The sequence below is a fragment of the Penicillium taxi genome (genome assembly GCF_028828555.1).
Source record: "Penicillium taxi strain IBT 34144 chromosome Unknown utg000006l_segment0_segment0, whole genome shotgun sequence".
NCBI lineage: Eukaryota > Fungi > Ascomycota > Eurotiomycetes > Eurotiales > Aspergillaceae > Penicillium > Penicillium taxi.
This window is the reverse complement of record NW_026643208.1, coordinates 1025966-1038735: the sequence shown is the minus strand read 5'-3', so window position 1 is coordinate 1038735 and position 12770 is coordinate 1025966. Positions and strand designations below refer to the sequence as shown.

The 12770-nt window shown below is 47.3% G+C and overlaps 5 protein-coding genes across 5 annotated transcripts; 3 read left to right on the top strand and 2 right to left on the bottom strand.

Annotated features, from left to right (window-relative positions):
• Nucleotides 1-131: 131 nt before the first annotated feature.
• N7495_009512 (uncharacterized protein) lies at nucleotides 132-839 on the top strand (the record flags this gene model as incomplete). The annotated part of the gene is made up of 4 exons (XM_057212163.1): nucleotides 132-272; nucleotides 337-380; nucleotides 498-699; nucleotides 789-839. 4 exons carry the CDS (start codon nucleotides 132-134, stop codon nucleotides 837-839), a joined length of 438 nt encoding a protein of 145 aa, XP_057059026.1.
• Nucleotides 840-1226: 387 nt separating this feature from the next.
• pmt1 (protein mannosyltransferase 1) lies at nucleotides 1227-4167 on the bottom strand (the record flags this gene model as incomplete). The annotated part of the gene is made up of 3 exons (XM_057212162.1): nucleotides 1227-1742; nucleotides 1825-3575; nucleotides 3627-4167. The coding sequence occupies 3 exons, from the start codon at nucleotides 4165-4167 to the stop codon at nucleotides 1227-1229; spliced, it is 2808 nt and encodes a 935-aa protein (XP_057059025.1).
• Nucleotides 4168-4943: 776 nt separating this feature from the next.
• On the top strand, nucleotides 4944-6479 carry N7495_009510 (SURP domain-containing protein; the record flags this gene model as incomplete). The annotated part of the gene is made up of 3 exons (XM_057212161.1): nucleotides 4944-5016; nucleotides 5065-5118; nucleotides 5179-6479. 3 exons carry the CDS (start codon nucleotides 4944-4946, stop codon nucleotides 6477-6479), a joined length of 1428 nt encoding a protein of 475 aa, XP_057059024.1.
• Nucleotides 6480-8098: 1619 nt separating this feature from the next.
• Nucleotides 8099-10253, bottom strand: N7495_009509 (guanine nucleotide exchange factor SEC2; the record flags this gene model as incomplete). The annotated part of the gene is made up of 3 exons (XM_057212160.1): nucleotides 8099-9520; nucleotides 9573-10182; nucleotides 10243-10253. 3 exons carry the CDS (start codon nucleotides 10251-10253, stop codon nucleotides 8099-8101), a joined length of 2043 nt encoding a protein of 680 aa, XP_057059023.1.
• Nucleotides 10252-10476, top strand: N7495_009508 (uncharacterized protein; the record flags this gene model as incomplete). The annotated part of the gene is made up of 1 exon (XM_057212159.1): nucleotides 10252-10476. One exon carries the CDS (start codon nucleotides 10252-10254, stop codon nucleotides 10474-10476), a length of 225 nt encoding a protein of 74 aa, XP_057059022.1.
• Between the last annotated feature and the right edge of the window lie 2294 nt (nucleotides 10477-12770).

The following is a 12770-nucleotide window of genomic DNA, read 5'->3' as shown; positions in this document are numbered from 1 at the left end:
TGAAGGCGGCACTGACTAATCAATAAATATCACATGACCTAGAAACATCATTCGATGCTCACGATTTCTCCCGCTCACTCCGTGAACAGTCTCTCCGCAAATTCCCCATTCACGCAAGACCCGCTTCAATCATGTCTTCAATTGCTGCTATGGCTTCTCGCCGGATTCTGGCTCGCCAGACCATCGTCCGCGCCCCTGCTCGTCGCTTCATATCCTCCAAGCTAGACGAGGCCAACCTCAAGAAGGGCCCCAAGCAGGACCCCGAGCTTTACGTACGTCTCCCCGACTTCGATTGACTCCCATATGATATGGTAAACTAATTGATTCATGATACAGGTTCTCCTCGGTGTCATGGCCGGTGCTCTTGGCCTTGCTGGCTGGTGAATATCCCCCTCTCCACTCCTATACATACTACTACCTCCAATCCCTCTGCGCCGACCAACTGACCGTCATGCAAAAACTCAAAATAACTGACTAAATGTTTTATGAACGAACAGGTACTTCGGAAGCAAGCCCACATCCGTGACCTCCGAGAGCAATGTCCGCATTGCTGAGAGTGCCATGCCCTGGAACTCTGAGTCCGAGGATGGCAAGGTCTACAAGTACCAGTACCACCCCAACGGTGATCTGAGCAAGCCCCTACAAGCCGCTCCTAGCGCTATGAACACGGTCATTGTGCCCAATGTCACCCTGCCCGCGGTACGGCCCCATAACTCGTTCGGCTTATGCCGAGCACTTCCGATCGTGATACAAGTTGCTATAGATTTACTGACTGTATTCACTATTAGGAACTCCACGAGCGCTTCAACAAGTACGGCAAGGAGGAGTGGGACTACTAAATTGCTTATATAAGCCTTTTAAGAGCTGATACAGGAGGGTTGAAAGCTGTATACTAAGACCACGATGTAGGAGAAGAGTTGTGGACTTTTCGATTAACAGGGATTTGTGCATAGTTTGAGTATTCTATTCGAGAATGTTATATTTTGAGATGTCTATGACATTGTGTGGTCTGATTTCCACTGTTAGTTTGTGGGGGTTAAAAGTGGCATGACCTCAGACCAATGAATTTGGAAGTAATTGAAATCAAGAAAACACTCATATTACAACCGAATAATCATGAACACCAGCTTTAAGAAATGATATTGAAGATGTAAAAGAAAAGTAAAAACTATCTAGCTTTCATGATACATGGATAAGTTTTCTATTAGAGGCTCAACTTAAAGCCACTATTGGGTAGCCTCATTAGCCTCACTGGCAGGTTTGGCCTCCTGTGTCTTGACTTGCTCTACAGAAGGCTCATTACCTTCGACAACAGAGGCAGGTCGCTCAGGAGGAACAGAATCCTCAGGACTGGTGCCAGTCTCGGGATTTTGACCTTCAACGTCCGGGTGAGGAGGCGCAAGTTGACCGTCGACGATAGGAATTTCATGTGCATTTTGAAGACGCGACTGAGACTCATACCGGGTTTCGAACTTGACCTTACCTTCCGCTCGAAGAGATGCGACTAAAGTCTCCGGGAGAATGTTGCCGTCCTGGTCACGGTATTCAACGCGGGCAACGGAGCCAGCCAGACTAGGTTTGGTAACATCGGGCTTTTCCGACACCTGGGGCTGTTCAGGCTCTGGCTCTTGAACCGGGACCTGAGCCTGAGGGATTGCCTGCTGAGGAGGCGGTGGAGGAGGAACGTGTGACTGAGTTGGGAGAGCCGCGGGTGTCCCAATCTGAGTGACGTATTGGCTCAGCTAATGTGCATCGTGTCAGCCATGAGTGCGTCGATTATCTTGAAGCCCCCCGGAGCGGAGGCTTCCATTTCGGAACACTTACGTCACTGTGAAAGAGGTTACAGTCGAAATCCCAGCCTGGAAGGAGTTTGGCTCGCTGGCAGGCGCCTTGTGTCCATGGGTTACCGTAGATTAAAGGAGAGTAAATAGTGAAGACCGCAATGCTGAGGCCCAAGAACACGGTTATCAGGATCTTGCCAATTGCAGGTCGCGAGGCGAGGCCAAGGCTCTGGATGCGGCTGGTGATGAAGTCGAATTGTTGGCAAAGTACCATAATGGCGAAGTACAAGGCGGGCAAATAGTGATGGAGGAAAAGCTGACGAGCCATGAGGAAGAATGGGAAGTAGTGGAAGGCCCATCCCAGAACAGTTGTGCCCACTTCATAGTCGAAGCGCTTGAAAGAAACATGTTGATAGTCATTGCAGCTCCGCTGCCATCGAAGAAGGGCAATACCCTTAAAGATGAAATAGATACCAATAGCGGCAGTGGATGACCACCAGATAAGTGGGTTACCCAGCAAATACACCTGTCGGTGGTCCTTGCCCCAGAAGTTGATACCGCGGAGAAGGGTGGGCCATGATGGAGGGCGAGAATCCCAGGCATGTGACTCGATCAGACCAGCATTTGTCGTCCACATCACCTTCTGCAATTCCCAGAACTTACCGAGGAGGCCAGGGTTGCGGTAGTTGACTTTTTCGGCATCTGCGGGCATCATAGGGTGGACATTGGACTCAATATACCAGACGCTGTTGGGCAGAGTTCCGCCTTTAGCGCAGGTAACTTCCTGTTGTTCATAGCCCCATTCCGGAAGCTTGACCTTATGAGAGAACAATACACAACCAGTCATGATATGCACCAGCCTGAACTTGGTTTGGATGGTACGAAGGCGAGACTTGGCCTCAGCACCCTCCGACAAGGACTTGACAATTTCAACCTTGAAGAAGTCATTGGCATCGCCACCGAAACCTTCATAGCCATAGGCTGAAACCTCGAATTGCCAATCAGCTTCGGTCACGGGCGGGCGCTCATCGTGAGAGTGGATTCGGCGGTGGGTGAGCTCGTGATAGAGCTTGATAACAGCTCCATCTTCAATAAAGTTGTCCGTAAATTTAAGATTATCCCAAGCAGACGGGCCCTCAATTTCTCCAAGGGGGCCCAGGGGTTGAGTCTGGTTCTCCAAGAGGAAAACGTTATTCTCATCTTTGTGAGGGTAGAGGGTGATCTGTTGCTGCTTGCTACCAGTCGGGTACATGTGAGGGTGAGAGTGCAGATATCCACCCTGAGTGTTGTGGTGACGAATGCTGACTCGCGATCCAAAAGCCACATCTGCGGGAACATCTTGCATCGACTTCGAGTTCAAGGTGGCCTGGAACTCGGACGACATGAAACCATCGCCATCGCCGGTGTTGACCAAGCAACTAAAGTGTATGGCGAACATAGCAAGATAGAAACCAAGAGGAATGACAATCAAGCAGAAGACTCGAGAAAACAGGTGCTTAAACCACAGTCGTGGGGTAACAGTCTTCGCGTCACCAAGAACAACCCACAGCTGGAGCGCAGTGAGAGATCCAACCCAGGCCATGGTGAAAAGACCGACCCATTTTACACTCAGCGTAGCTCCCAAGGAAAGACCAGTAGCAGTCAACCAAAACCACCATGGTCCCTTAAAGGCATGAGACGGACCGAGTTCTTGTTGATTAGAGAAACAGCTGAACGACAACGCAGTCAGAGCAGTGAAAAAGATCAGAGGAGAGTCCAAAAGGATCAAACGTGACTGAGTGGTAAGAGCATTATCTAGAGCGTTGTTAGCTTGGCCCATGAGATGTCAGCTGATTGAGAACCTACCGAAGATGACAGCGCCAGCACCCATAACTGCCGTTGAAGTTCGACATCCAGTGGCCTTAAGGGTAAGAAACATCAGGGAAACCGTAAAAACGCCCATAATGGCTGGTAGCAATCGCATGGCAACATAAGGAACGCCCGGTTCGGTGTAGTCCTTGCCAATGTCCTTGAAGTCAAATTGGCCATCGAAGCCGGCGAGCCAGCCTGCGAGGGTGAGTAGCATCTTGGCAAGCGGTGGGTGAACGTCCATGAAAAAGGTCCCCTTAATGTATTTGGATGCGAATCCTCCGAAGTGAACTTCGTCAAAGACAACGCTGGTGGGTTGGTAGATGCGGAACAGACGGACAGCGCCAGCAATTAGGGTCACCAACGCCAGCAGCTTGTAGTCGGACAAGGGTAGGTTAAAAATGTTGTGGTCTTTGACACCATCGGAGGCATAGCTTGCAATTTGGACGGCTTTGCGGTTCTTGGGCTTGCGACTTGGAGACCGACGCCCGCGGCTCTCAGGTCGAACCGCCAAATTGGCATTCGCCTTCTGACCCATCGTAGATGAGATTATGGCGATGAAGCGATTGTAGAAGAGGTTGGATTGTAGAGAAAATTGTGTATAGCCACAGATGAAAAAAGAAAGCTAGAATGGAACAGTGATTCAATTGCGAAACTCAGACGGGTTGCTTGTTGTTGAGCTTGAAGTTAGAGCTCTCAACAGCCGACGCAACTAAATGGTGGCCGATTAATGATCGTAGATGGTCAAAAGAAAAGACCCCATGCCAGGGCCGAAGAAGAAAAAGAAAAGGATAGGGTGAGGGAATGGACGAAAACGTGCGTTAAGGGGAGTTTAGTTTAACCTTAGACTCGGAAGGCCAGATCAGCCAAGGTCCAACGTAATACAACGTGTACTCCGCGGTAGGGGTAGGGGCCATTTTGGCCCTACGTAGTTACAGGCTTTGCTTTAAGATCAATACTTGAATATAAATATAGAATTATAACAATTTTTACACATCTTTTATGACGATTAAATAATTCAAATTGTCTTTAAATCTCTTCTAAAATAAGACAATATCGAGTATGAAAGCGTCGCTTACTTGTCAAAAGAAAAACAATTCGCCGCAATTGGAGGTACAGCCACGATTATATAACCCACTAACATGTGGCTGTGTATATGGCTGGTGCAAGTGGCAGATCTGATCATGTGATTAAGATAAGATGATAACGATCATGTGACGTTGAATCGTAGCTTCTTCACCACAAAGATAGTTTCTTCTCTGTTGCAAACCATTCTTCAACGCACATATCTGCCTCTCATCTTGTAGCTTCAATATGGAGCCAGGAGACAAAGAGGATTTGAGCAAGGCCCCCGAAGGTCTTGTTCTTCCACCTAAGGATATCCGAGGTAGGTCTGAATTCCGGCGCAAGTGACAACTGTACTAACAACGCATAGTAATCGTTGAAAAGACTGCCGGCTATGTCGCACGAAATGGAATTATCTTTGAAGGTATGGCTAATATGGTCTAAATTGAAAAATGACTACTACTCACACTCTTTCTACCTACAGAGCGCATTCGTGACAAGGAGAAGAGTAACCCAAAATTCTCTTTCCTAATCGACAACGATCCTTACGCACCCTTTTATCAATGGCGTGTAGCAGAGATCAGGGGTGGCCGTGGTACAGCGGTGTCAGCAGGTCGAGCTGGCGAAGCAGCTCCCGCCGTTGAAGCCGAAAAGCCCACCGGCCCTATTGAACCCCCGCCATTCCATTTCTCTGCACGCATGCCCAACATTAATGCGAAGGACTTCGAGGTGGTCAAACTGGTAGCTCTCTGGACTGCTCAGCGAGGCAAGTCCTGGTTGAATGCCCTCGCACTGAAAGAAAGCAGGAACTCCCAATTTGATTTCCTGCGGCCGCAGCACTCCCTATACCAATTCTTCACTCGTCTTATCGACCAATACACCATCGTGATACGTCCAGAGGGAATCGACGATGCCACTACTGAGCAGAAGCGCATTGCAGAATTGAAGGAGAATGTGAAGAACAAGTGGCATATCTTGGAACGTGCTAAGCAGCGGTCCGAATGGACAAAGCACCAGATTGCTCAAAAGGAAAAGAAGGATGAGCAGGCAGAACAGGAGCGTATCGAATACGCCCAGATCGATTGGCACGACTTCGTGTTAGTTGAGACTGTGACGTTTACCGCGGCCGATGACGCGGGAGAGCTTCCACCACCGACATCTCTCAACGATCTGCAGTGCGCTTCCCTCGAGCAGAAAGCCGCCTTGTCTCTTAACCTCTTCCGCATCGAGGAGGCTATGCCCACCGACCTCGACAATCCCACCTACTACAATGCGACCGAATCTGCTCCTGTCACGCAGCCTCCTGCCCCGGTATCCTACCCTGCGCAACCTGCCGCTATGGACTACAACGTGCCGTATCCAAATGCCCCACAAGCTGCAGTCCAAGTGCATACCGAGTCGCCAGTGGCTGCTATTCCAGGCCAGCCTGCGATACGCATTCGCACCGATTACGTTCCTCAGGGCCGCCGGCCTCAAGCCCCTCTTACAGCACCCTGTCCCAATTGTAAACAACAGATTCTCATCTCAGAGATGGAGCAACACATGCGGATCGAACTTCTTGATCCCCGCTGGCGACGAGAGCAGGACAAACTCCTTGCTGAAACCCACACTACTAACCTGTCCACCGTTGATGCCGTCAATAACCTTAAGCGTCTGGCCAGTCAGCGCACTGACCTTTTCAATGAATCTCCGCTCACTCTGCCCCCAGATACTGAGGAAGAGGCTCGTCGTAAGCGAGTGACTGGTACGAATCCTTCAGGGTGGGTTGCACCCAGTCGGAAATAATTCAACATTTCTTTCAACGTAGCCTGGGAATACCATTAGCCGTGTTTTTGAAAAGGATATCCACAATCGAATGGGTTTTGGGAGGGGCGTTTTGGTGTGTTCCGTGGCAGTTCAAGTGCTAGCTCACTGTGGTCTGCCACTATCTATCTGTATTTTTATAAATGCACTATGGCCTTTGAAAAATGATTTTCATACTTCCAAGCATAGCTTAAAGAAGCACATAGCCCGACTCTTGAGTACATAATATCTTTGCTTTTAATCCACCGGTAGTCCAATACCTACCCAAGTAGTAGATATCTCCAGCATATATCATTAGCACTTCCAGATATCGTAGAACACCAACCTACCCTTCAAATATAATACTACTACTGAGTTGCAATATGGATGCCATCAAATCGGTAATCTCGTCCAGTCTCCCAATACAACCTTGGAAGAATCGTCTATCACCGGCTTTTATCTGTCCTTTAGTCGTTCACATGTTGTTTTTCGTAGGAAGGACCATTCACCAGCTTCCGAAGCTACCATATTCTGGGTAAATCTTAGAAGCTTTCCATGGCAATTGTCGCAGTAACATGTTTTCAATGTTGAGCGAGGATACCGGCGAAGGTCGGCAGTATCTCAATTGGGGTATATCAACCCATGTTTGGGCCAACCATCCATAACTGCAAACAAGAAAAAGATCTACAGAGAAGATTAGCATGGCCCCTGCATATAAGGATGACACGCTCAATCAAAGAGAAGCAACTCTTTTTTTTTTGTTAACAGGCCAAAATGAAGAAGTTGCCGTTTTTGTAGAAATTGGAGGTTGCCATGGTTGGGCGTACGAGTCGTAGCTCTCGCATCCGACGTAATCTTCTTTTTCCCTTCATTTTTGTTTATTTTTGTGGCACCAGAACTATTACAGAGACAAATAATTATATGAATTTGAGATGAGTCTCCAGGACTCTATGGTTTCGATTTCTGATATCCTCCAAGTTTAGGTACATCAATCCCTCTGATAAAATGGATTAGAATCACTAAAATAGGAGTAGAAAGATCTCGAGGCGTTATTCTGTGAATCAAATGCATTGTATATATTTATCGAAGGAATTTACCTAGCTAATCTATTCCAATTTTCCAAACACCGCGATCCTTCTGCTCGTGCTTGTACATATATCCATGGACCAAGAATGCAAGAAAGCAAAATCGACTCGACACGAAGCCGTTCGAGTCATCAGATATGCAAAAAAGACTCCATCAAAAAAGAAGCAAAAGGGCGCCCAAATTAGTCTCAGCAAACAATGAAGTAACAAGTCCAAGGGGGAAAAAAAGGTGGAAAAAGAACAAGGGATTATGTACCCATAACCCATGAGAACGGAAAAGAAAAGAACCTTGGAAGGATTAATAATAATAATACATCAGACAGGCTGCTTGAAATCAAAGAGGGATATCAACGAAGAGGATAAATGCAAGGTAGGCCCATTGGGCAGATGAAAGTGGGTGATTAAAGATATAGGCAGCATGGACGTGGAAGGAAAAGGGGACTCGTCAAACGTCTTCTCGATACAAGGTGCTAGGGTCGAGAGAAAGCTGTGTAAGAGCAGGTCATGAAACACTGGCCGGCCATGTCATCAACATGTTTAGGAACTGGATGGGTCCTTGGCTTCAGTGTGATCGTCATTTTCGGGGGTGGGTTCTGAGTGGTCGACGACAAGTTTAGGAGTGTCAGTCTCGACATCAGTACTGGCTTCTTCGTAGACGCTGACTTCGGATTCAACAGAGTACGTAGAATCAGTGGAGTTTCGCTTTTGCGGCACGTCAGATGCATATTCCCCGTCTCCACTCTCTACGATGTCAGGAGTTACGGGCCGGGGCGCATCAGAATCGAGATTATGGGGTTCAATCTCAGCAAACTCAAGCTCGTCTGCAGTTGCCTCTTCGACTGATGGCAATTTAGATTCAATGGCAGTGCTATTCGAAGGCTGAAGATGTTTGCCATCGCAATCCTCCATTTCATTGGAGTTGGATACAGTGTTGTCTGAATCTTCTTCAAAATCAGCTGGTCGAGTAACCAGGGGAACAATGCCTCCTGCAATACGAGACCAGAACATCCGCTCTCTTAGACGAACGGTTTCCTCCCAAATTTCCTTCTCTTCTTCGGAATCCCCGGCGCGGAGATGTCCATCAAGGATGAGGCGTAAGTAGCCCGTGAATTCACAACAAGAACGGATTCGTTCCAAGCACTGAATGCACAGCGAGTACCGCTGAGCGTTTTCATTCTCAGACGTTCGGAAGCGGTGGGTTCGTTCGTTGTGAGAACCCGGTCTGCGTTCACCACACACCGAGCACGGTAGTTCATATTTCTTTACCATTGCTGGTACAGGTTCCACGACAAGGCTACCTTCACAAATGCTGCTTAGCACAGTGCGACGGGCGAGCCATGAAACACCAGGAGCCAAGTCAAGTCGCAAGGTTGGTTCGATATCTTCCAACATCACCCGCTTATAAAACCGGGTTTCTTTGAGTGGAATATGCGAGCCGGTTTGCGAGGAAAGACTGCCACTTGGAGAGTTGGCGAAGACCTTTGTAGGAGAAGATGTGGCAGATCCAGATCCAAAACCAGCTAGACTCATAACATTCAAGCCGCCATATGACCCACTTCCTGCGCGACTCGGAGGCTTGGAGTTTCGTGAAAGTGACAAAAGCTCCCGGAAGTCATCGTAGGCTTGCAAATCAGTGCGGCATATCATGCGGAGAATATTGGGGAAATTGCAAGATGGACCAGGCGTCAGCTCTTCGGGGTCGCATGGAGCAAAGTCAAGCCCTCGATTGGCAGACCCAGGTGCCTGTGGAAGTCTTGCTGGGGAAGGAGGTGCAGTAGAAGCGATTGTGCGAGTATCTGTGTCATCTTTGGAAAAGTCCATCCCTTGCATATGCGACTTAAGCTCCGCTAGCTGATCCTGATTTGAGGCGAGGAGTAACTCGGTGTCTTTTACTTGCGATCGCAATTGTTCGTTCTTTTTTTCCACCGCTTCCCGTTCAATTTTAGCGGCCGCAACCATCTAAAACATATCAGTATGAGAGCAAAATAAGAATGTTTGGAAGAAGTCTTACCTTATTGGCTTCCACGAAGAGGTCCGCGGTAAGGGTCTCCAGCTCCTGCTCCATGGTCCGCGTTCCAGTTTCGGCGGCGGTACGCTGTGCCTTCTCCTGCGCGAGCTGAGCCTTCAATTGCGCAATTTCGAGGTCGACATCGGCCTTTTTTACATAGACCTTGTTTTCAAGGTCTCTTCGGTATTTCTCATTCTGGAATTCTAGAGCTTGTATTTTGCCTTGGGCTAGCTCCAGCTCCTGACGTGTAGCGGCCAAATCGTCATCCAAGGAGGTCTGGTTGTTGATCGCCTGTATCAATTTCACACTTAGGGCTGCGACCTCGTTGCTCAAGTCAGGGTGATGAGTCGTCGAGGAGGGTGACGGTGAAATCTCCGCGCCAATAGCCAATCGTGGATCCTGCAGGGTGTTGAAATCACTCTCCTGAAACCTTGGGTGAGAGTCGGAGGGGTAAGAAAGGGTGTCGGAGAGATCGGTAGTTGACTTGGCCTTCATGACAGTCTTGTCGGCAAATAGGGTTCGATGATCGGACAACGATCGCTTGTGAGACGATCGCGGAATCATGTTGGAGGGGATGAAATTACTGTAGCGATACGTTTGGAAGGCAATTAAACTACCCAGGGCTTTAGTGGTAATTCTTCAATCTGGGAGATCTGGGAGATCTGGGACTCACTCCGCCATCATGGGTGACGTAAAGGGCGCCAAAAGAATGTCAGTTGATAAAGGGATTCTTGGATATCTCAACAAGCTCCTAGCCCAATATCATACTCTAGTACGCGCTGAACAGTTGTACTACCGAGTCCATTCACAGGTGTTGGGAGGGGAAAGAGGCAGTAGTTATTGGTGGCTGGAGATCCCCGCAAGCAATCGGAATGTCGGTCGAACCGGAACAGAGAAGGCCGGATAGGATTTGGGGAATAGGTAGAGATAGAGGCTAATGATATATATATAGAGAGAGAGATATATATATATATAGAGAGAGATAGAGAGTAAAGGATGTAGGGAGAAATTAGAGAAGAGAATTAGAATGGTTGTTTTCTAACACTAAGGAGGATAAGTTCAAGCGCTGGGCGTTTGAGAGGGCTTAGTCATTAGATCACGAGCACTGCCTCAGCCGGACAAGCTCAGATTGAATCTGATCTATATCAATAATGCTATGAGAATGGGGGGACTCATCTCTAAATGTTTTACGTGAGACAAATCACAAACAGAAAAAAAAGGAAAGAATAGGCTAATTAATTAATAACTTAGTTGTTTAAATGTAGTAAATAGCTACGTAGCAACTCGGCCCGCTAAACCCGATTTCCGTTCGATCGGCACCTGTTCCATTGACTCGGGTATATGAAAGAGATCTGGATTTCCTATTTTGGCTACTTTGGTCTCTGGATGCCATGTTTTATTATCACAAGGTTTCGGATTTCTTCAATTTCAATTTCAACTTTTGGCATTTGTATGTGATACATTTTTCGTGTTATCGCGTACTTTGACCCCACGACTAGCTTCACTCGAGTTACGCTAATTGCGCCTTGGATTACAATTTAATTTTAATCCTTTATCACTAAAGACACTAGTCAACACTATTCATAATATGACAAAAGTTAGCGTTAGATACGAAGATACGAATCTACGTAATCTAATGAGTATTGACATAGTTTGTATGACTTTGACACCGCGCACGGTTCAACTCCTAATCATCCTATCCATATCCAGGGCTTATCTCAGTTTCTGTCTATTTTCTATCTGGGAAAATTCACAGGACCATGATAGACATCACCCTGGACAGCTCCATGGCTCAAGATGTTGGGTTTGATGACGAGCTAGCATCGGCTTTAGTAGTCAGACCTAGAATGGTCTTATTGCGTGATCCTAGCAGGCCATTATACCAAGGCTGTGTACCCGGTTCAAACATCTGAATGTGGAACGGGAGCCTTTGATAAATCCTCCATATGATCATCGGCATCACACAAAAAGGAAAGATCTAACTCCTCATGAATGATCGCAACGTATATTCACATGCACAGGTTGAACAGCAAGTGTTTTGACGTGCATTTCGGGCGATTCTGCTATGTATGGCCGCAAGTGTGACTGGGACTCCATTGATAGCACGGAGTTCGGCTATGAGCGTGGCCGTGAAACAGTCGTTCAGGTCTTCTCCTGTTATTTGCCCCCAGCTGGCAGCCGCTCGAAGCTCGACACCCTTGTTGGCCCTGGTGGGAAAATACATGACATAATGTGATCAGACCAGCCAAGATGTAATAGCCATGGCCCATATATTAGCCAGCTAGTAGCATTCCTCATAATGATGAAATATGTCATGTTGACAACAAGACCATCGCGAAATTGTTCCTCGTCAGTTATATTGAGACCAAGGATGGTGATAAGCCTGGTTTTAGATGCCGTTTTGATTATTATGCTCCCAGTTTGAGACAACTTCAGTGCGATCTTCAAAATATCAGAGCTGCAGAACGCACTTCCAGCATGCCCGCAGGCAATTTATGGTTCCAACCACCTCCAGAATTGATATGTTCAAACTCACCCAGTGTGCGCTTTTGCAGAAGGGTTGAAGGCTTCCATCATATTTCAAGTTAAGCACCGAAGATCTAAAACTGCACGGTCCATATGGAAGAGTAGGTAGATGTATGAAGAATAAATGGCGGAAGAGGTTTTTGTCAATTAGTATATATACCAGTTGGGCTGGCAGTAGATGTCGTATCCAGTACCACCAGTGGAACATGATAAATCGAAAGTGAGGTCAAAGTGAGGTGAAAGTCAGGCGTACAGCGTTCTGTATCGAACGCCTGTTTTGAACTTACTATGGAGGCTTCATTCCATGTAAAAAGTAGGTAACGCACGTCCGGGAGACTGTTTTTCCAGATTGTAGCCAAGGCAGTAGGTTGAATCTATCATGTCTAGAGCCCAAAGACTTCATGGATGAAGAATCAATGATTGAGGCAAACCCCATTAAGAAGGTTAAGATGGAAGATGTAGACCTCAGGAGAATGAAATAGTAAGAAATAGGAGAAGCCCAATTCTTATTTCATAACCCCAGAAATTTCAAATGGAAAGAACCTTGGAAGTAGTTGAAGTAAATCAATTAGGCGTGCGTTTTCACTTTCAATTTCACTCTCACTTCCAAGGTTCCATATTCATTTCACTGTTATAAGGAACTTGAGCTGGAGTTGAGGTGTTTTTGCTCGAAGT